The sequence below is a fragment of the Rhinoderma darwinii genome, chromosome 1, assembly GCF_050947455.1.
Source record: "Rhinoderma darwinii isolate aRhiDar2 chromosome 1, aRhiDar2.hap1, whole genome shotgun sequence".
Lineage (NCBI taxonomy): Eukaryota > Metazoa > Chordata > Amphibia > Anura > Rhinodermatidae > Rhinoderma > Rhinoderma darwinii.
Window position 1 is genome coordinate 17,965,780 of NC_134687.1, and position 24,909 is coordinate 17,990,688.

The 24,909-nt window shown below is 43.2% G+C and overlaps 1 protein-coding gene across 5 annotated transcripts in view; it reads left to right on the plus strand.

Annotated features, from left to right (window-relative positions):
* Positions 1–24,909, plus strand: part of CTNNA2 (catenin alpha 2) — a 1,837,255-nt gene that overhangs the window by 404,429 nt on the left and 1,407,917 nt on the right. For all 5 annotated transcript variants that reach the window (XM_075855983.1, XM_075855957.1, XM_075855967.1 and 2 more), the window contains exons 5-6: positions 6,572–6,691; positions 13,090–13,356. In XM_075855983.1, coding sequence (XP_075712098.1) covers positions 6,572–6,691; positions 13,090–13,356 — 387 coding nt within the window. The remainder of the gene's footprint in view (positions 1–6,571; positions 6,692–13,089; positions 13,357–24,909) is intronic.

The window sequence follows — 24,909 nt, forward strand, 5'->3', positions numbered from 1 at the left end:
TCGACTGCCATTACCCAGAGCATGTGAATGGTAACCGCTAGCGGGGCAGGGAAATAGGACAAGAAGGGCATGACAGGAACAACATTTTCAGAGTGCACTGAAACTGCTAGTCCCGCCTAATAACTTAAGGTTTTGTGAGCGGCTGCAGGAAAGCGGTGAGTATTGCGGAAATGTGATTTTGTGGTAGTGTATAAATCTGTTTAGACATATTTTTGGGGGGTTTATTATTTTTTCTTTTGTGGTCTCAGCATAACCCCTTCAAATTGACCAATCCTGACTCAGCTCGTTCCCGCTAACACCGCCTTCTTAAAGGCATCACAACCCCTGCAGTCCCTGGCACTTTCTCTATTCGTTTTAGGGCCGACTAAACTACAAATTGATGAATTTTTCATTATGTATACTGTAATATGGATAGTTCCAAATTAAGAGTTGGAACATTTGGTGTCACTTATTTTTTGAGAACTTAGGGACCTTCTGTAGAGCATTCTCCCACCAGCCCACAGAATCTTAGTCCATCTATTGTATTATTAACATGAATACATCTTTTATTATTTCTATCATGTTTATACTTACACCAGTATAGAAAACCCGTTACACGTTAAATGCTCCCCATAGCTGCCCCCAAACTGTATAATGCCCCCCATACATGCCCCCACACAGTATAATGCCCCATATCAGCTCCTCCCACAGTATAATGCCCCTCATAGCTGCACCCACAGTAAAAAGCTCCTCATAGCTGCCCCACACAGTATAATGCCCCCATAGCTGCCCCCAAAGTATAATGCCCCCCATAGTTGCCCACACAGTATAATGCCCCCCATAGCTGCCCCCATAGTATAATGCCCCCATAGCTGCCCCCACAGACTATAATGACCCCCATAGATTCCCCCACACATTATAATGCCCCCCATAGCTGCCCCCACAGTATAATGCCCCCATAGCTGCCCCCATAGTATAATGCCCCCATAGCTGCCCCCACAGACTATGATGACCCCCATAGCTTCCCCCACACAGTACAATGCCCCCCATAGCTTCCCCACACAGCATATTGCTCCCCATAGCTGTCCCACAGTATAATGCCCCCTCCTTCCCATACACAGTTTAATGCCCCCCATAGCTGCCCCCACACCGCATAATGCTCCCCATAGCTGCCCCCACAGTATAATTCCCCCCCTCCCTCCCATACCCAGTATAATGTTCCCCCTCCCTCCCATACACAGTATAATGCCCCCCATAGCTGCCCCACACAACATAATGCTCCCCCATAGCTGCCCCCACAGTATAATGCCACCCTCCCTCCCATACACAGTATAATGCCCAGCGGGGGAATGGGGATAGGTAAGTATGTATGTTATTATTTTTCTATTAGGTCCGTACATATGGGGACATTATACTGTTTGTGGGAGGGAGATGGGGGCATTATACTATGTATGGGAGGGAGATGGGGGCATTATACCACTGTATGGGAGAGGGGGCACTATACTGTGTATGGGAGAGAGATGGGGGCATTATACTGTGTATGGGAGAGGGGGCACTATACTGTGTATGGGAGGGAGATGGGAACATTATACTGTGTATGGGAGGGAGATGGGGGCATTATACTGTGTATGGGAGGGAGATGGGGGCATTATACCACTGTATGGGAGGGAGGGGGCATTATGGCTACGCCACTAATCACTCACATCTTCTTCCTCAGACTTCTGGCTCTGGGCGGAGCTAACTGGCGGTTGGGCTGTGGGCGGAGCTCTATGTGGGAGGAGCTCTATGTGGTAGGAGCTCTATGTGAGCTTCGGACACCACGTCCTTCTCAGTTATATAATAGATAATCTAGAGATCGTTTTTTTTCGAATTTTTTTTCTAGTTTTTTTTCTGTAATTGAGTTTAACAGGGTAAAAAAAAAACAATCCTCTTGCTTAAAAATACCGTCCTTTTTCTGACATTATTGCATACCTGAATTCACTATAATAAAACAATAAAAAACCCTGTTTTTTAAAAATAAAAATTCTTCAATGAACTCCATAAAATTGTTTTCATTTTGTCCACACATAAACACTACGTACCCCTTTTTGCCTCAAAAAATTACGCTTTCTATTGTGCTCACTAATTCACAGTTAACATTTTTCCTAATGGGGTAAAACTAAAAAGCCCTCAAGTCTGTTTTTAAATCAGGACGGGTTTAATTATATGGTATATAATATACTCAAAAACTAAGAAAAAATATTTGTGGGGTTAAATGGAAAAAAAAAACAGCAATTCTTTAATTGCTTTTTGTTTCTTTTTTTAGGGTGCTCACTTTGTGGCCAAAATGGCAAGTTAGATTTATTCTGTGGGTCAGGTCGATTACAGCGATGCCAAATTTATATATTTTTTTTATGTTTTACCACTTTTTCAAAAATACCAAAAATGTTGACTTTTTTTTTTTGCCTTCACCATATTCTGAGGCCCAAAACTTTTTACTTTTTTCCATGGATGGGGCTGTGTGAGAACTTATTTTTGCAGGGTCAGCTGTAGTTTTTGTTTGGACTGCATATGACTTTTTGATCACTTTTTATAAAAAAAAAATAGGAAGGTGAAGTAATCAAAAAACAGGAATTATTTTTTTTTCATGGCTTTTACCATGTAGGGTAAAACTTATATTGTAATAGTTAAACCTTTCAGGATTGTGGTGATACCAGTTATGTTAATTTTGTTCAATTTTTACATTTCTCTAGGGGAAAAATGGGAAAAGGGCCACTGTGGGACTTGAACAGGCGATTATTAGATCGCTGGTACAATATTATGTATTGCAGTGTATTGTACTTTTACCACTCTCCTTTTTAGAAGGACCAAGATGGCAGACCTTTGGACCTTCATTAGGCCTGAAGGGTGCCATTACAACCATTAGCACTAGCTACGGGGGGATGTGATGATGGTTGTCTCCGATCCCAGTCATTACAGTAAGGTGTTGGTTGTAACATACGGTGTTATGGAACTGGCTCAGGCCATGAGCCCGCTCCATGCTTCCCTGTCTTGGCTATGACGTACATTCATGTCAAATGTTGGGAAGGACTTAATGTTCTTCAACTATCATTATTTATCATTGGTTGTGATGTATATTAATAATAATATGTAAAATTAGGTAATGCCACCCCACCTGAATTTGCAATTTGGTACAAATTTGTCAAATGTTCAAAAAATATATAAAATTTTTAGGCAATTATCACAAAGGAAACCAGTGGCTTACTTACCATACAGATAGTGCAGTTACCTGCAGCCACCACTAGAGGGAGCTCATTGCATACAGATGTATACAGCTCTATTAAGTTCAATGCTAACTATATAAATGGGAGCTCCCCCTAGTGGAGGCAGCCAGAATTATAGATGAGAAAGGTTCTGGGACAAACCGAAACGTCGCTGCTCACTTGAGGTCAATAAATCCACTCTTTTTTCATCTATCCGGAAGTCCTGGTGCCGTTACCTTGTTCTATGGTTTATATATATATATATATATATATATATATATATATATATATATATATATATATATGTATATATACACTACCGTTCAAAAGTTTGGGGTCACCCAGACAATTTTGTGTTTTCCATGAAAACTCACACTTATATTTATCAAATGAGTTGCAAAATGACTAGAAAATATAGTCAAGACATTGACAAGGTTAGAAATAATGATTTTTATTTGAAATAATAATTTTCTCCTTCAAACTTTGCTTTGGTCTTGGAATGCTCCATTTGCAGCAATTCCAGCATTGCAGACCTTTGGCATTCTACCTGTTAATTTGCTGAGGTAATCGGGAGAAATGTCACCCCATGCTTCCAGAAGCCCCTCCCACAAGTTGGATTGGCTTGATGGGCACTTCTTGCGTACCATACGGTCAAGCTGCTCCCACAACAGCCCTATGGGGTTGAGATCTGGTGACTGCGCTGGCCACTCCATTACAGATAGAATACCAGCTGCCGGCTTCTTCCCTAAATAGTTCTTGCATAATTTGGAGGTGTGCTTTGGGTCATTGTCCCGTTGTAGGATGAAATTGGCTCCAATCAAGCGCTGTCCACAGGGTATGGCATGGCGTTGTAAAATGGAGTGATAGCCTTCCTTATTCAAAATCCCTTTTACCTTGTACAAATCTCCCACTTTACCATCACCAAAGCAACCCCAGACCATCACATTACCTCCACCATGCTTGGCAGATGGCGTCAGGCACTCTTCCAGCATCTTTTCAGTTGTTCTGCGTCTCACAAATGTTCTTCTGTGTGATCCAAACACCTCAAACTTCGATTTGTCTGTCCATAACACTTTTTTCCAATCTTCCTCTGTCCAATGTCTGTGTGCTTTTGCCCATATTAATCTTTTCCTTTTATTAGCCAGTCTCAGATATGGCTTTTTCTTTGCCACTCTGCCCTGAAGGCCAGCATCCCGGAGTCGCCTCTTCACTGTAGGCGTTGACACTGGCGTTTTGCGGGTACTATTTAATGAAGCTGCCAGTTGAGGACCTGTGAGGCGTCTATTTCTCAAACTAGAGACTCTAATGTACTTGTCTTGTTGCTCAGTTGTGCGGCGGGGCTTCCCACTTCTCTTTCTACTCTGGTTAGAGCCTGTTTGTGCTGTCCTCTGAAGGGAGTAGTACACACCGTTGTAGGAAATCTTCAGTTTCTTGGCAATTTCTCGCATGGAATAGCCTTCATTTCTAAGAACAAGAATAGACTGTCGAGTTTCACATGAAAGCTCTCTTTTTTTAGCCATTTGGAGAGTTTAATCTAACCGACAAATGTAATGCTCCAGATTCTCAACTAGCTCAAAGGAAGGTCAGTTTTGTAGCTCCTCTAAACAGCAAAACTGTTTACAGCGGTGCTAACATAATTGCACAAGGGTTTTCAAGTGTTTTCTAATCATCCATTAGCCTTCTAAGGGTATGTTCACACGAGGGCGTCCGTAACGGCTGAAATTACGGGGATGTTTCAGCCTGAAAACATCCCCGTAATTTCAGCCGTACCGGCATGTGCAGGCGCTTGAACGCCGCGTCAATTATGGGCGTAATTAGCGCTGCTATTCATTGGAGTCCATGAATAACGGCTCTATTTACGGCCAAAGAAGTGACAGGTCACTTCTTTGACGCGGGCGTCTATTTACGCGCCGTCTTTTGACAGCGGCGCGTAAATATACGCCTCGTGTGAACAGACAAACGTCTGCCCATTGCTTTCAATGGGCAGATGTTTGTCAGTGCTATTGAGGCGCTATTTTCGGACGTAATTCGGGGCAAAAACGCCCGAATTACGTCCGTAAATAGGCCGTGTGAACATACCCTAACACAGTTAGCAAACACAATGTACCATTAGAACACTGGAGTGATGGTTGCTGGAAATGGGCCTCTATACACCTATGTAGATATTGCATTAAAAACCAGACGTTTGCAGCTAGAATAGTCATTTAGCACATTAACAATGTATAGAGTGGATTTCTGATTAATTTAATGTTATCTTCATTGAAAAAAACTGTGCTTTTCTTGCAAAAATAAGGACATTTCTAAGTGACCCTAAACTTTTGAACGGTAGTGTATATATATATATATATATATATATATATATATATATATAAATGTTGTTGTTATTGCATCACCGATGCTGTGGTCCCCGTTTCTTTGCATCTCAGGAGCCAGTAGGCACAGAATGGTGCCTTAGAATCTTTCCAAAAATCATGCCACACCTCAAAGGAGTTATACAATCATAGAAAAACATGGTTGCTTTCTTTTCAAAACAGCGCCACACGTGTCTACAGATTGTGTGTGGTATTGCAGCTCAGCCCCATTCACTTCAACAAAGCTTAGCTGCAATACTACACACAACCCATGGACAGGTGTGGTGCTGTTTTTTTTTAATAAAAAGCCGCCATGTTTTTATAATCCTGTGCAACCCCTGTAAATCTTGCTCAGGAGTGTTTTAATATGGGAATTTTCCCTCAAGGCTACGTATAGTCACATACTTATTCTGCCTATAGGTAAATCCTGCCCTGCTTGTTTAAATTTACAATGTGATGGCATGTCATAAATGCACATGTGACCGCGGCAGCCAGGCACTGGCTCCAACTGCTGTACATACTGGCGTCACCATAGCTTTACTTAAAGGGATTCATCGCCTCTTATAAAGTTGCCGTCACATGATATAATATACACTGTAGAACTTTTCACATAGATTAAAATATGAGGTTTACCATTGAGTGGGATGCTTCATACAAATCTTTTTACAATTTACTCCTGTCACCTGCAGTACCACTTTTTGCCACTGATATGAATAATTTCCATAGATACCAATGCAATAGCGCCCCCATTAGTATTATAAATGAATGGTAGCACTGATTTGAACTCATCATTTATTTGGTTTGGGCAGAGGAATACTGTTATTAGCTTCCCCCCACAAAGATGTTAACGACAATTTACATGTTCTTCAATCCCACAATGCACTTCCAGTAATTAATGTAATAAATCTACTCTAATATGTAAATATTATTTCCCCAAAAACATCATAACTGAAAGTAATTTAGAGTGCTGATGTAATCATTTCATTTTAAATTTTTCAGGTAGAAGAAGCTCTTGAAACCGTGAAAAATGCTACAAATGAGCAAGACCTCGCCTACCGCTTTAAAGAGTTTGGCAAAGAGATGGTTAAACTGAATTATGTTGCAGCGAGAAGGCAGCAGGTACCATGAACTGCAATACAACCTTGAAACATTGTCAATTAGTGAAGCCACTGCTCTTTAGTTGTGATGTTTCACAGATTTTTGTATCACTACTGCCCCCTTCTGGTTGACACTTGCAACTACAGTAAAATACGCCTACTACTATTGTAGTTAAAATCTATATAGGTGAATTTGTAAATACAGTAAAATTCCTTTAAACCGGCATCAATAGGATCTGGTAGGTGGCGGATTATCAGATATTCTGGATCAGACAGTCATAGAAAAGTATATAGAATTCCCTTATAATAGTAGTGGAACTTCCGAAAGACAACATAAAATAAAACCTTAGCACATAATATTGTAATATTGTTATATTTGTGATAATTTTTTATCTTTGCTCAGTTTTTAGATTCTGATCTTGTAGAATTCTATGTGATATTATTATATATTCTGGATTATCGGATGCCAGATTAAAGGAACTTTACTGTACTCTGCTTTATTTGATTTTATTTTTTTGGAGATGTAGTGCTTACACCAGGTACTAATGTAGAACAAAAAAATAGCATCACCTATAACACCCCAGCAGGGCCAGATTATAGGGAGGACAGAAGGGGCAATTGTCCAGGGGGCCTCTACCACATTGTGACCTTCACCATCTAGTCCCCTGTAGAAGTTCTAAGATTTAGAGAAACCTAAGCATGACGTCTTATGTTAACGGGAGTGGGAGATGAGTGTGGGGGGCCCGATACCTATTGGTGCTGATATGATGGGACATGGGAGGAGGACCCCCACCAAATTTTTAGCCATCACATTCACCAAAGTTGACACCAATCCTACACGCAAATGCAGTATGTTTTTAGAATGATCTAAGGTGAATAATAATAGATTCCAAGTAGCAGCCAGTAGACTTGTGAATGCAGCTCTGGATGTGACTAGAGTATTCAATATGGTATCACTCAAGGTCATTAAAGCGCAAGTAAAGTATTTTCACATTCTCAACATTACATGTAGAATTAACCTTAAAATATTGTTATAAACACTACTGGTTTACTGATAGTGTATCTGATGTCTGTGAGACCTGTCTGACGGCCCTGGGAATTTGACAGAACTTGAGTCGGCAGCTATCGGCGCTGACACCCCATAATCATCACATCGGTCAAATATCAGCGCTGACACCCCATAATCATGACAGCGGTCAAATATCAGCGGTGACACCCCATAATCATGACAGCGGTCAAATATCAGCGGTGACACCCCATAATCATCACATCGGTCAAATATCAGCGCTGACACCCCATAATCATGACAGCGGTCAAATATCAGCGGTGACACCCCATAATCATGACAGCGGTCAAATATCAGCGGTGACACCCCATAATCATGACATCGGTCAAATATCAGCGCTGACACCCCATAATCATGACATCGGTCATATATCAGCGCTGACACCCCATAATCATGACAGCGGTCAAATATCAGCGCTGACACCCCATAATCATCACATCGGTCAAATATCAGCGCTGACACCCCATAATCATGAAATCGGTCAAGTATCAGCGCTGACACCCCATAATCATGACATCGGCCAAAAGTCCATACAGTTTCAATAGATCGCGGTGGTTCCCCTGACAGGGATGTTAACAATAGATTTTACCATTAATATTGTCTGTTAAGAGGAATTTAATGTCTATGGAAAAAAATACCAATTCACATTTACAGTCTGTCTAGAACTACAATGTAGCAGTCTGTGTAGTCCCTTATAGTAACAATGTAGCTTTCTGTGTAGTCCCTTATAGTAACAATGTAGCAGTCTGTGCAGTCCCTTATAGTAACAATGTTGCAGTCTGTGTAGTCCCATATAGTAACAATGTAACAGTCTGTATAGTCCCTTATAGTAACAATGTAGCAGTCTGTGTAGTCCCTTATAGTAACAATGTAGCAGTCTGTGTAGTCCCTTATAGTAACAATGTAACAGTCTGTGTAGTCCCATATAGTAACGATGTAACAGTCTGTATAGTCCCTTATAGTAACAATGTAGCAGTCTGTGTAGTCCCTTATAGTAACAATGTAGCAGTCTGTGTAGTCCCTTATAGTAACAATGTAACAGTCTGTGTAGTCCCATATAGTAACAATGTAACAGTCTGTATAGTCCCTTATAGTAACAATGTAGCAGTCTGTGTAGTCCCTTATAGTAACAATGTAGCAGTCTGTGTAGTCCCTTATAGTAACAATGTAACAGTCTGTGTAGTCCCTTATAGTAACAATGTAGCAGTCTGTGTAGTCCCTTATAGTAACAATGTAGCTTTCTGTGTAGTCCCTTATAGTAACAATGTAACAGTCTGTGTAGTCCCTTATAGTAACAATGTAGCAGTCTGTGTAGTCCCTTATAGTAACAATGTAGTAGTCTGTGTAGTCCCTTACAGTAACAATGTAGCAGTCTGTGTAGTCCCTTATAGTAACAATGTAGCAGTCTGTGTAGTCCGTTATAGTAACAATGTAGCAGTCTGTGTAGTCCCTTATAGTAACAATGTTGCAGTCTGTGTAGTTCCTTGTAGTAACAATGTAGCAGTCTGTGTAGTCCCTTATAGTAACAATGTAGCAGTCTGTGTAGTCCCTTATAGTAACAATGTAGTAGTCTGTGTAGTCCCTTACAGTAACAATGTAGCAGTCTGTGTAGTTCCTCATAGTAACAATGTAGCAGTCTGTGTAGTCCCTTATAGTAACAATGTAGCTTTCTGTGTAGCCCCTTATAGTAACAATGTAGCAGTCTGTGTAGTCCCTTATAGTAACAATGTTGCAGTCTGTGTAGTTCCTAGTAACAATGTAGCAGTCTGTGTAGTCCCTTATAGTAACAATGTAACAGTCTGTGTAGTCCCTTATAGTAACAATGTAGCAGTTTGTGTAGTCCCTTATAGTAACAATGTAGCTTTCTTTGTAGTCCCTTATAGTAACAATGTAACCGTCTGTGTAGTCCCTTATAGTAACAATGTAGCAGTCTGTGTAGTCCCTTATAGTAACTATTTTGCAGTCTGTGTAGTCCCTTATAGTAACAATGTAGTAGTCTGTGTAGTCCCTTATAGTAACAATGTTGCAGTCTGTGTAGTCCCTTATAGTAACAATGTAGCAGTCTGTGTAGTCCCTTATAGTAACAATGTTGCAGTCTGTGTAGTTCCTTGTAGTAACAGTGTAACAGTCTGTGTAGTCCCTTATAGTAACAATGTAGCAGTCTGTGTAGTCCCTTATAGTAACAATGTTGCAGTCTGTGTAGTCCGTTATAGTAACAATGTAGCAGTCTGTGTAGTTCCTTGTAGTAACAATGTAACAGTCTGTGTAGTCCGTTATAGTAACAATGTAGCAGTCTGTGTAGTCCCTTATAGTAACAATGTAGCAGTCTGTGTAGTTCCTTGTAGTAACAATGTAACAGTCTGTGTAGTCCGTTATAGTAACAATGTAGCAGTCTGTGTAGTTCCTTGTAGTAACAATGTAACAGTCTGTGTAGTCCGTTATAGTAACAATGTAGCAGTCTGTGTAGTTCCTTGTAGTAACAATGTAACAGTCTGTGTAGTCCGTTATAGTAACAATGTAGCAGTCTGTGTAGTTCCTTGTAGTAACAATGTAACAGTCTGTGTAGTCCGTTATAGTAACAATGTAGCAGTCTGTGTAGTCCCTTATAGTAACAATGTAGCAGTCTGTGTAGTTCCTTGTAGTAACAATGTAACAGTCTGTGTAGTCCGTTATAGTAACAATGTAGCAGTCTGTGTAGTTCCTTGTAGTAACAATGTAGCAGTCTGTGTAGTCCCTTATAGTAACAATGTAGCAGTCTGTGTAGTCCGTTATAGTAACAATGTAGCAGTCTGTGTTGTCCCTTATAGTAACAATGTAACAGTCTGTGTAGTCCGTTATAGTAACAATGTAGCAGTCTGTGTAGTCCCTTATAGTAAAATGTAGCAGTCTGTGTAGTTCCTAAGGGCATGTTCACACGTGGCGGATTTCCTCCGCAACTGTCCGCATCAATGCCGCACCTAATCCGGGTTGCGGATTACGGCTGCGGATCTGCCCAAATGTGCAGTAAATTGATGCGGACTAGCTGCTGCGGACTGCGGGAAAAGTACTTCCCTTCTCCCTATCAGTGCAGGATAGAGAGAAGGGACAGCACTTTCCCTAGTGAAAGTAAACGACTTTCATACTTACCGGCCGTTGTCTTGGTGACGCGTCCCTCTTTCGGCATCCAGCCCAACCTCCCTGGATGACGCGGCAGTCCATGTGACCGCTGCAGCCTGTGATTGGCTGCAGCCGTCACTTACACTGAAACGTCATCCTGAGAAGCCGGACTGGAGACAGAAGCAGGGAGTTCTCGGTAAGTATGAACTTCTATTTTTTTACAGGTTGCTGTATATTGTGATCGGTAGTCACTGTCCTGGGTGCAGAAACAGTTACTGCCGATCGCTTAACTCTTTCAGCACCCTGGACAGTGACTATTTACTGACGTCTCCTAGCAACGCTCCCGTCATTACGGGAGCCCCATTGACTTCCTCAGTCTGGCTGTAGACCTAGAAATACATAGGTCCAGCCAGAATGAAGAAATGTCAAGTTAAAAAAGCAAAACGCATCCGCAGCACACATAACATGTGCATGACAGCTGCGGACTTCATTGCGGAAATTAGAATCTCCATTGAAGTCAATGGAGAACTTCCGCAATGAGTCCGCAACCAGTCCGCCACTGCTCCGCAACAGACAGAGCATGCTGCGGACACCAAATTCTGCTCCGCAGCCTATGCTCCGCAGCGGAATTTTACGCCTCGTCTAAACGAACACTTCTAAATAGAAGTGGAAGGCAATGGAGAAACGGCTCCGCTGCGGATTAACGCTGCGGAGTGTCCGCAGCGGAATTTAAGTGAAATTCCGCCACGTGTGAACCCAGCCTTAAAGTGTGGGTTCAGAGTAAAGCTAACATCAGTATAGCATAAACTAGTCAGGTCTATTTGTATACTTTGGTGCTGATATAGTCTTACCCATAAAGAATCCTTGGCTGAGTCCCGATGGTGACCATCGGGACTCAGCCAAGGATTCTTTATGGGTAAGACTATATCAGTAATTGCTCACATAGGGTCTTGCTTAGACCCATTACTCCTTTCATCTGATGCTTGTTCTTAGGACCATTCATGTCCTCTAATCAGCATCAAAGTATACAAATAGACCTGACTAGTTTATGCTATACTGATGTTAACTTTACTCTGAACCCACACTTTAAAGGTTCTACTATACTTACCTTGGCTCTCCTGATCTGTCTCTATGTCATCTTGTGATTGAGTTTCTCCTATTGTTATGCCTTTTTAAATGTTTCTTATTGTGTATATTTAAATAAAGTTTTGTCTTGTAGTAACAATGTAGCAGTCTGTCTAGTCCCTTATAGTAAAAATGTAGCAGTTTGTGTAGCCCCTTATAGTAACAATGTAGCAGTCTATGTAGTCCCTTATAGTAAAAATGTAGCAGTTTGTGTAGCCCCTTATAGTAACAATGTAGCAGTCTATGTAGTCCCTTATAGTAACAATGTAATAGTCTGTGTAGTCCCTTATAGTAACAATGTAGCAGTCTGTGTAGTCCCTTGTAGTAACAATGTAGCAGTCTGTGTAGTCCCTTGTAGTAACAATGTAGCAGTCTGTGTAGTAGCTTATAGTAACAATGTAGCAGTCTGTGTAGTCCCTTATAGTAACAATGTAATAGTCTGTGTAGTCCCTTATAGTAACAATGTAGCAGTCTCTATAGTCCCTTATAGTAACAATGTAGCAGTCTGTGTTGTCCCTTATAGTAACAATGTAACAGTCTGTGTAGTCCCTTATAGTAACAATGTAGCAGTTTGTGTAGTCCCTTATAGTAACAATGTAGCAGTCTGTGTAGTCCCTTATAGTAACAATGTAGCAGTCTCTATAGTCCCTTATAGTAACAATGTAGCAGTCTGTGTTGTCCCTTATAGTAACAATGTAGCAGTCTGTGTAGTCCCTTATAGTAACAATGTAGCAGTTTGTGTAGTCCCTTATAGTAACAATGTAGCAGTCTGTGTAGTCCCTTATAGTAACAATGTAGCAGTCTCTATAGTCCCTTATAGTAACAATGTATCAGTCTCTATAGTCCCTTATAGTAACAATGTAGCAGTCTGTGTTGTCCCTTATAGTAACAATGTAGCAGTCTGTGTAGTCCCTTATAGTAACAATGTAGCAGTTTGTGTAGTCCCTTATAGTAACAATGTAGCAGTCTGTGTAGTCCCTTATAGTAACAATGTAGCAGTCTCTATAGTCCCTTATAGTAACAATGTAGCAGTCTCTATAGTCCCTTATAGTAACAATGTAGCAGTCTGTGTCGTCTTCTTTTCTGCAGTGGTTTTCTCTCTGTCTGATTCAGTCTCTCCTTCTCCGCTGCAGGAGCTGAAGGACCCTCATTGTAGGGATGAGATGGCAGCAGCTCGCGGGGCTCTGAAGAAGAATGCGACCATGCTGTACACCGCCTCACAAGCCTACCTGCGCCACCCTGACGTGGCAGCCACACGAGCCAATCGGGATTATGTGTTCAAACAAGTGCAAGAGGCTATTGCAGGCATCTCAAACGCTGCCCAGGCCACATCACCCACTGATGAGAAACAGGGTCACACGGGCATCGGGGAACTCGCTGCCGCCCTCAATGAATTTGATGTGAGTAGATCAGACGCCATGTGCATTTTATTAGTTGTGTGCACTTAAACGTAACTCATTATAGTTCTGCATTGTCCATTATATTCGCTTGTGTTTGCAATGTGCGCATAGCAGAGCTCAGATTGTCATCTACTGTAGCAGTGCTGACATAGTCAGTGCACTTTTTATCTTGTGCTTTGTGTGAACTGACTTATGTAGGTAATATGATGTAGTGGTTCTACCAGCAGTCATATGGAAGTTATGTTTACAACTCGACAAGTTGAGCTTTGCATTTCACTACAGCTTTGCGACATTTGTAAACCTGTGGAGGCTTCCGTGTGTGTACCCTGATAACTCACTAGGTTAGAAAATTTACCTGCGGTCCTACTATGTAAAAAAACAGATAGGTTGTGCCCAGTGTCGGTCTAGAGTACCTTCGGCCTGCCAGAGGAAATAATTTTTGGGGCTCACCCTTCAGCTACATAGAAATAATGCGACCACTCTTAACTGTGCAGTAAAATATTACCAATATTACCATGATACAGTGACCATAAAGTGGTAGATACCAGTTCTATGCGGGCGCTTTGCAGACCATATAAGTGATTACAGTACAATAACATCCAGTGACTCACAGGTGACGTCTTCTCAGATTGGAGTCGTTCAATTTTTCTTTTCTTCTTCATCTCGCCCAGACAGTTATGACGACTTCTTTCAGCCACAAATCGCCTCTGCAGAATTTTCAACATAAGCATTGACTCCTCGTTTTGCCAGCACTCTCCGCACCTATTCCCCAGCATCTACAAAAACTTGCCATTTATAGTGCCCCAGACAGTAATAATGCACCCTCTTGGTGCCCCACACCAGTTTTAGTGCCCCCCTTTTGTGCTTTGCACAGATATAAAGATATATTTTAACAGTTCCCCTGGGTGAAATGTTATTATTGGATCAGTGCCACAGCTAAACTAAGTAATGCTTATAGATTGTATAGCCAGACCCACAGCACAATGACAATTCATAGAATATGTTTACCATAAAATCTGCTATTTCTATCACGTCTTAATCACAGGAAACTTCTAATCTGCTCAACCTTCCATTTATGAGATTACGGATTACCAGAAACCGGTGCCGGATTAGCGGAATGGCCACATTATCTGTTGTCAATCATTTTAAAGTATATATAACATTTTCTTGACAGAATTGATAAAACTCACATTGTATTATTTGTTGTGTATACCAAGTTACATACGGCAGAGCTATGCATTAAAAAGACAGCAACAGTGACATCTAGAGGACAAAAACAAGTATTGCAGTAGCTGTTAAAATCCAAGTAAGAAACGTCTGGAGATTCTCTAAATATGGAAATGGCCAAGTAGCGCCAAACGGTTTTAGATGCAATACTTAATTATGGGCTTCAGTAGGGGTCTTACTTCAGGGACTTTCATGAATTTTAATGGTTTCCCATCAGAGACATTTATGACATATCCACAGGATATGTCATTAATGTCAGATAGATGCGCGTCCCAGCTCTGGGATCGGCACCTATCTCTAGAACGGGGTCCCCCAAACCCTGTTGTCCTGTTCTTTGTTGCGGCTGAAGCGTGTGGTTTCCATCCATGAATTACAGAAATAGCGTATCTCGCTAAACTACGATGTCTCCTTGAGGGTATGTGCACACACACTAATTACGTCCGTAATTGACGGACGTATTTCGGCCGCAAGTCCCGGACCGAACACAGTGCAGGGAGCCGGGCTCCTAGCATCATAGTTATGTACGATGCTAGGAGTCCCTGCCTCTCCGTGGAACTACTGTCCTGTACTGAAAACATGATTACTGTAATGGCAGGAAGGAGGTGAAGGGAAAGTGAGCCCTAATCTACCCACCGCCCTGTCCCTGCCTACTTGCAACGACCCGCCCTAGGCGACGGGGTACAACTGGGCGGCGGTCCCTACGCTGTCTAAGTGCACGGGAGAACAAACAGGGAACACGCAAGGGAAGGGGCAGTAGCCACGGAACGCCGCGAGGAAACGGAGCGGTGAATGAGTAGTCAGGACCAGGATGAAGTGGAGTATACCAAAGTGAGCACGGAGAAGGAAGCAAGCCAGGGGCAAAGCAAAGCAGTTTAAGCGGAACTGCAGCAAGGCAGAAGCACGGCAGAAGCAGGCTGGAGCAAGCAGCAGTGAGGCCAGGAATCCAGAAGAATTACAAGCACTGAGGAAGAGAACACGGCAGGTAATAAAGGACAGGGGGCGGAGCTAACTCTGACTGACCAGGCCGCGATAGGCTCTCCCACTCCTGAGCCTGCCACCCTGGTTGGTGGGAGATGGTGTCAGTCGAACAGGTCTGGCCTCAGGTGTGGATTGATTAATCCCAGGAGTATACCTAGACGTAGTACCTGGCAGATCCCTAACAGTACTCCCCCTTTTATGAGGGGCCACCGGACCCTTACTAAGAGGACCCGGTTTAGTAGGGAAGAGAAGGTGGAACCTCCTGATCAATACCCCAGCGTGAACATCACGGGCAGGTACCCAAGTCCTCTCCTCCGGCTTGTATCCTCTCCAATGGACCAGGTACTGGAGGGAGCCCTGGACCATCCTACTGTCCATAATCTTGGCCACCTCGAATTCCACCCCCTCAGGGGTGAGAACGGGAACAGGAGGTTTCCTCAAGGGGGACCAGGACGGGGAGCAGCGTTTAAGGAGGGAGGCATGGAAGACGTCATGTATGCGAAAGGATGGGGGCAGCTCCAGACGGAAGGATACAGGGTTGAGGACTTCAATGATCTTATAAGGTCCAATAAATCGGGGAGCAAACTTCCTGGACGGGACCTTAAGGCGCAAGTTCCTGGACGACAACCAGACCAAATCCCCGACGACAAACCGGGGGTTAGCAGAACGTCTACTATCCGCCTGAATCTTTTGTGCGCTCTGGGACGCCTCTAGGTTCTTCTGAACCTGGGCCCAGACAGTGCACAGTTCCCGATGAACATCCTCTACCTCAGGATTATTGGAACAACCAGGGGAAACGGAGGAGAACCTTGGGTTAAACCCGAAATTACAGAAAAACGGGGAGACCCCTGACGAGTTACTGACCCGGTTATTCAGGGAAAATTCAGCAAGGGGAAGGAATGAGACCCAATCGAATTGACAGTCAGAGATGAAACACCTTAAATATTGTTCCAGGGATTGGTTAGTCCTTTCCGTTTGGCCATTAGTTTCGGGATGGAAGGCGGAGGAGAAGGACAGATCAATCTCCAACTTTTTACAAAAAGCTCTCCAAAATAAGGAAACAAATTGTACCCCTCTGTCAGAAACGATATTGACTGGGGCCCCATGGAGACGCAGGATGTGTTTCACAAACAAAGAAGCTAACGTCTTGGCGTTAGGTAGCTTCTTAAGGGGCACAAAGTGGCACATCTTGCTGAAGCGGTCCACTACCACCCACACCACCGACTTGCCCTGAGATGGAGGCAAATCGGTGATAAAATCCATGGAGATATGGGTCCAAGGTCTCTGGGGAATGGGCAAGGAACGTAGTAGGCCCGCAGGTCGGGACCTAGGGGTTTTGGACCTAGCGCAAACCTCACAAGCGGCGACGTAAGCCCTAACGTCTTTAGGCAACCCAGGCCACCAATAGTTTCTGGTAATGAGGTGTTTGGTGCCCAAGATGCCAGGATGACCAGATAGAGCGGAGTCATGGTTTTCCCTGAGTACCCTTAGCCGGTATTGCAGGGGAACAAACAGTTTGTCCCCAGGGACGTTCCCGGGAGCTGCACCCTGATCAGCCACGATATCAGAAGCTAAATCAGAATCCGTGGCAGAAACGATTATACCAGGGGGTAAAATACAAGCAGGATCCTTCTCGGAAGGAGGATTGGCCATGAAACTACGTGACAGGGCATCAGCCTTAATATTCTTGGACCCAGCCCTATAGGTAACCAAGAAATTAAATCTGGTAAAGAATAGTGCCCAACGAGCTTGTCTAGGATTAAGCCTCCGGGCCGATTCTAGGAAAACCAGATTCTTGTGATCCGTAAGGACCGTTACCTGGTGTCTGGCCCCCTCCAGGAAGTGCCGCCACTCTTCAAAAGCCCATTTAATGGCTAGAAGTTCGCGGTTGCCAATATCATAGTTACTCTCCGTGGGCGAAAACTTCCTAGAGAAGTAAGCACAGGGGCGGAGATGGGTGAGGGAGCTGGTACCCTGGGACAAGACGGCCCCCACTCCCACCTAGGATGCGTCAACCTCCACGATAAATGGCTCCTCTTGGTTGGGCTGAATCAGCACGGGGGCCGAGATAAAGCACTTCTTGAGGGTCTCAAAGGCCTGGACGGCCTCAGGGGGCCAATGGAGGACATCAGCACCCTTGCGAGTAAGGTCCGTAAGAGGCTTAGCGACGACCGAGAAGTTGGCAATAAATCTCCTGTAATAGTTGGCGAACCCTAAAAAACACTGTAACGCCTTAAGGGAGGCAGGTTGGACCCATTCCGCCACAGCCTGAACCTTGGCAGGGTCCATGCGGAATTCATGAGGAGTGAGGATTTGCCCTAAAAATGGTATCTCCTGTACCCCAAAGACACATTTTTCAGTCTTAGCAAACAGATTATTCTCCCGAAGGACCTGGAGCACCTTCCTGACATGCTCCACGTGGGAGGACCAGTCCTTGGAAAACACCAGTATGTCATCAAGGTACACAACAAGAAAATGACCCAGGTAATCTCTCAGGATTTCATTAATAAAATTCTGGAAGACAGCAGGGGCATTACACAACCCAAAGGGCATGACCAGGTATTCGAAATGACCCTCGGGTGTGTTGAACGCAGTTTTCCACTCATCCCCCTCTTTGATGCGGATAAGGTTATATGCCCCCCGTAGATCGAACTTAGAAAACCATTGGGCTCCCTGAACCTGATTAAAAAGATCCGGAATCAAAGGAAGTGGGTACTGGTTCCTTACGGTGACCTTATTCAGGTTACGATAATCAATGCACGGCCTAAGACCACCATCCTTCTTCCCCACGAAGAAGAAGCCAGCACCTACAGGAGAAGTCGAGGGGCGAATGAAACCCTTGGCCAGGCATTCTTGGATATACACCCTCATAGCTTCACGTTCAGGACATGAAAGATTAAATATCCTACCCTTAGGAAGCTTGGCACCAGGCACCAAATCGATGGCGCAATCGTAATCTCTATGAGGGGGCAACACCTCGGAGGCCTCCTTAGAAAACACATCGGCGAGGTCCTGAACAAACTCAGGTAGCGTGTTTACCTCCTCCCGGGGAGAAATAGAGTTAACAGAAAGACATGACATAAGACATTCATTACCCCATTTGGTAAGCTCCCCAGCATTCCAATCAAACGTGGGATTATGCAACTGCAACCAGGGAAGACCTAATACCAGATCAGACGATAATCCCTGCATCACCAGTACAGAGCACTGCTCCAAATGCATGGAGCCAACCAGGAGTTCAAAAACAGGAGTATGCTGAGTAAAATAACCATTAGCAAGGGGAGTTGAGTCGATACCAACTACAGGGATAGGATAAGGTAAATCAATAAAAGGCATCTTTAGAGACATAGCAAATTCCACAGACATGATATTAGCAGATGAGCCAGAATCCACGAAAGCACTGCCCGTGGCAGACCGGTCAGCAAACGAGACCTGAAAGGGAAGCAAAATTTTATTGCGTTTCACATTAACGGGAAATACCTGTGCGCCCAAGTGACCTCCCCGATGATCACTTAGGCGCGGAAGTTTTCCGGCTTCTTATTCTTGCGCCTGGGACAGGTGTTCAGTAGATGCTTGTCGTCCCCACAGTAGAAGCAGAGACCATTCATTCTGCGAAACTCCCTACGTTGTCGAGGGGACATGGAGGCCCCGAGTTGCATAGGTACCTCCGAGTCCTCCGTGGAGGGGCGAGGAGACGGGACCTCGGGGGGGATCGCAGAAAAGTCAGAGGGGAGCACATTGAAGCGTTCAAGCTGACGTTCCCTGAGACATCGGTCAAGTCGTACTGCTAGGGCCATAACCTGGTCAAGGGAGTCAGAAGAGGGGTAGCTAACCAGCAGATCCTTCAGGGCGTCAGATAATCCTAACCTAAACTGGCACCTTAGGGCCGGATCGTTCCACCGAGAAGCTACGCACCACTTTCTAAAATCAGAACAGTATTCCTCAACCGGTCTCCTACCCTGACGTAAGGTCACCAGCTGACTCTCGGCTAAAGCAGTCCTGTCAGTCTCGTTGTAAATGAGTCCGAGGGCAGAGAAAAAACGATCAACAGAGGAAAGTTCAGGGGCGTCAGGAGCCAAGGAGAAGGCCCACTCTTGGGGCCCTTCCTGGAGTCGGGATATGATGATACCCACCCGCTGGTTCTCGGAACCTGAGGAGTGGGGTTTTAGGCGGAAATACAGTCTGCAACTCTCCCGGAAGGAGAGAAACGTCTTACGGTCCCCTCAGAACCGGTCAGGTAACTTGAGGTCGGGTTCTAGAGGTGAGGTGAGGGATACTACTAAGGCAGCGTCACCCTGGTTGACCCTCTGGGCCAGGGCCTGGACCTGTAGGGAGAGGCCCTGCATCTTCTGGGTCAGGGTCTCAAGGGGGTCCATGATAGCGTCAGCGTAGGAGAAATGGTAGACTAGGTATGGGCTTGTAATTATGTAATGGCAGGAAGGAGGTGAAGGGAAAGTGAGCCCTAATCTACCCACCGCCCTGTCCCTGCCTACTTGCAACGACCCGCCCTAGGCGACGGGGTACAACTGGGCGGCGGTCCCTACGCTGTCTAAGTGCACGGGAGAACAAACAGGGAACACGCAAGGGAAGGGGCAGTAGCCACGGAACGCCGCAAGGAAACGGAGCGGTGAATGAGTAGTCAGGACCAGGATGAAGTGGAGTATACCAAAGTGAGCACGGAGAAGGAAGCAAGCCAGGGGCAAAGCAAAGCAGTTTAAGCGGAACTGCAGCAAGGCAGAAGCACGGCAGAAGCAGGCTGGAGCAAGCAGCAGTGAGGCCAGGAATCCAGAAGAATTACAAGCACTGAGGAAGAGAACACGGCAGGTAATAAAGGACAGGGGGCGGAGCTAACTCCGACTGACCAGGCCGCGATAGGCTCTCCCACTCCTGAGCCTGCCACCCTGGTTGGTGGGAGATGGTGTCAGTCGAACAGGTCTGGCCTCAGGTGTGGATTGATTAATCCCAGGAGTATACCTAGACGTAGTACCTGGCAGATCCCTAACAATTACAGTACGGGACAGTTGTCCTGCAGAGAGGCAGGGACTCCTAGCGTCGTACATAAGTATGATGCTAGGAGCCCGGCTCCCTGCACTGTGTTCGGTCCGGGACTTGCGGCCGAAATACGTCCGTCAATTACGGACGTAATTAGTGTGTGTGCACATACCCTAAGTCCCATAGTAATGAATGGCAGTTATGGAAGCAGCGTAGCATGCGAGCTACGCCATTTCTGAAAATACTACCATTAATTTCTTTACATATCTCACAACTTTCAAGTATCACAAAGAGGGACAACCGATACGGAGCGCTACTCACGCCACATCCATTTTTTTCCCTTTAAGCCACGCCTCTAATCCCACCCTAATCCCCGCCCATACCCACCCAGTTCAGCCCACACTGTATCATGCTCCCATAGTGCCTCCCACACAGTATAATGCCCACTAGCTGCCACCATACAGTATAATGCCCCATAGATGCCCCCATACAGTATAATGCCCCCCTAGCTGACACCATACAGTATACTGCCCCATAGATGCACCCATACAATATAAAGCCAACACAGATGCCCCCATACTGTATAATGCCCAAACAACTTCCCCCATATAGCAAAATGCCCCATAGCTGCCCCATACAGTATAATGCCCACACAGATGCCCCCTTACAGTATAATGCCCTCATAGCTGCCCCATATAGTATAATGCCCCCCTAGCTGCCCTTATACAGTATAATGCCCCCAAAACTGCCCCTAGTGACAGTGCCCACATATAAAGTGCCCATGTAGATATTGCCCCTATATAATGCCAGTGTCCATGTTGATAGCTCCACCCCCTGTACATAGCGCTACCCCCCCTGTATATAGCACCATTGGGACTCCCTCTAGGAGCGGAATCCACAGCCAGAGCATATATGGACAGTGGCGTCAGTGGCTACTCCATGAGTGGAATCCCCGTTGCTGTCTCTGGCCGAGGATTCCGCTCTAGGATGAGCCTCTGAACTCAATGTCCATATATGGACAGTGACCTCATGGATTTCCTCTAGGAGCGGAATCCCCCGGCCAGATCATTGGCAACAGGGATTCAGCTAAATCAGTAGCCAGGGCTTCCCCGGGTACAGCGCTTAAAGTAGTGCTGTGTCCAGGGAGTCCTCGGCAAGTGGAGGAGCTCCCTCTGCTCCTCCGCTCTGAACTAATTCTGAAGCAGGGAGCTAATGGTTCCCTGCTTCAGCATTGGGTTCAACCGTATCTGCAGCACGGTGGCTCAGTGGTTAGCACTGTTGCCTTGCGGCGCTGGGGTCCTGGGTTCAAATCCAAGCAAACTGCATGGAGTTTGTATGTTCTCCCTGTGTTTGCATGGGTTTCCTCTGGGTAATCTGGTTTCCTCCCACACCCCAAAAGCATACCAATAGGGAATTTAGATTTAGACTGTCCTGCTGAATCCAGGATGGGACTTACGAAAACAGCGTGAGCTATGCTGTTTCCGTAATTCAGCCACAACACAGAGCAGTAGAATGGGGTTTAGGTGTCACTGCTAGAGATTGTTGCAGGTCCCAGACCCGCATCTATCTGACAGTTATGATTTATGACATATCCTGTGGAATGTCATAAAGTCTCTGATAGGAAAACCCCTTTAATCTTTGAAGATAAATGTAGTCCTCAGAGTATTGCCCCTTTAACTGTATTTTTTTCATACAGTAAATGTAAGAACCGCGCAGGGGGTCCAAGCAACGCGCAACAGCTTGAACAGCATGTGACTGAACCGGTGCCGTCTGAGCGATAAAAGCACACGGGTAATTTACCCATCATCATCCCAATGGCAGACTGGCTGCATATTTACATAAAATGAGTCACCACCTCCCCAGGAGGGATAATGACTGAGATGGGGGAGGGGTGTATAATACAGAAGTAACGCGCAGTCATTCCCATATTACATACACTTTGCAACGTTCAATTATTTATAGAGTTTTTTTTATTATATTATATATCTATTATATACTGATCCTGAAGGAACAGTCTGTTACATTCTGGTTCTTACGATACCCAGAGAAAAAAAATCTACTAGACAGGTCAGCAACCTTTGGTACGCCAGCTGTTGGGAAACTACAACTCCCAGCATGCACTAACAGTCAAAGGCTTTATTATTCCAGCCAATGGCTTTCAGGGCATGCTGGGAGCTGTAGTTTTTCAACAGCTGGTGTGCTGAAGGTTGCTGACCTCTAGGGAGAACAATTTATTTATAGCAGCAGTGACTTCTGTTTGTAGCATTATAGTAATGTAGTATTATAGTAATGTTGTATTGTTATAGTAATGTAGTATTGTTATAGTAATGTAGTATTATAGTAATGTAGTATTATAGTAATGTAGTATTGTAGTAATGTAGTATTATAGTAATGTAGTATTGTTATAGTAATGTTGTATTATAGTAATATAGTATTATTATAGTAATATAGTATTATTATATTACTATAACACTACATTACTATAACACTACATTACTATAACAATACTACATTACTATAACAATACTACATTACTATAATACTACTACATTACTATAATAATACTACATTACTATAATAATACTACATTACTATAATACTACTACATTACTATAATAATACTACATTACTATGATACTACATTACTATAATACTACATTACTATAACAATACTACATTACTATAACAATACAACATTACTATAATAATACTACATTACTATAATACTACATTACTATGATACTACATTACTATAATACTACATTACTATAATACTACTACATTACTATAATACTACATTACTATAACACTACATTACTATGATACTACATTACTATAATACTACATTACTATAACAATACTACATTACTATAACAATACAACATTACTATAATAATACTACATTACTATAATACTACATTACTATAATAATACTACATTACTATAATACTACATTACTATAATACTACATTACTATAATAATACTACATTACTATAACACTACATTACTATAACAATACTACATTACTATAATTCTACATTACTATACCAATACTACATTACTATAACACTACATTACTACAATACTACATTACTATAATACTATATTACTATAACAATACAACATTACTATAATACTACATTACTATAATACTATATTACTATAATAATACTACATTACTATAATACTACATTACTACAATACTACATTACTATAATTCTACATTACTATACCAATACTACATTACTATAATACTACAGTACTACAATACTACATTACTATAACACTGCATTACTATAATACTACATTACTATAACAATACTACATTACTATAATACTACATTACTATAACAATACTACATTACTATAATACTACATTACTATAACAATACTACATTACTATAACACTACATTACTATAACACTACATTACTATAATACTACATTACTATAACAATACTACATTACTATAACACTACATTACTATAATAATACTACATTACTATAATAATACTACATTACTATAATACTACATTACTATAACAATACTACATTACTATAATACTACATTACTATAATGCTACATTACTATAACAATACTACATTACTATAATACTACATTACTATAATTCTACATTACTATAACAATACTACATTACTATAACACTACATTACTATAATACTACATTACTATAATACTACATTACTACAACACTACATTACTATAATTCTACATTACTATAATAATACTACATTACTATAACACTACATTACTATAATACTACATTACTATAACAATACTACATTACTATAATAATACTACATTACTATAATACTACATTACTATAACAATACTACATTACTATAATAATACTACATTACTATAACACTATATTACTATACCAATACAACATTACTATAAGGGTATGTTCACACGAGGTCATTACGTCCGTAATTGACGGGCATATTTCGGCCGCAAGTACCAGACCGAACACAGTGCAGGGAGCCGAGCTCCTAGCATCATAGTTATGTACGACTCTAAGGGCATGACCACACATGGCGGAATTCCTCCGCAACTGTCCGCATCAATGCCGCACAGAATCTGCGTTGCAGATTCTGCAGCGGATCTGCACAAAATGTGCAGAAAATTGATGCGGACTGGCCGCTGCGGACTGCAGGAAAAGTGCTTCTCTTCTCCCTATTCAGTGCAGGATAGAGAGAAGGGACAGCACTTTCCCTAGTGAAAGTCAAAGAATTTCATACTTACCGGCTGTTGTCTTGGTGACGCGTCCCTCTTTCGGCATCCGGCCCGACCTCCCTGGATGACGCACCAGTCCATGTGACCGCTGCAGCCTG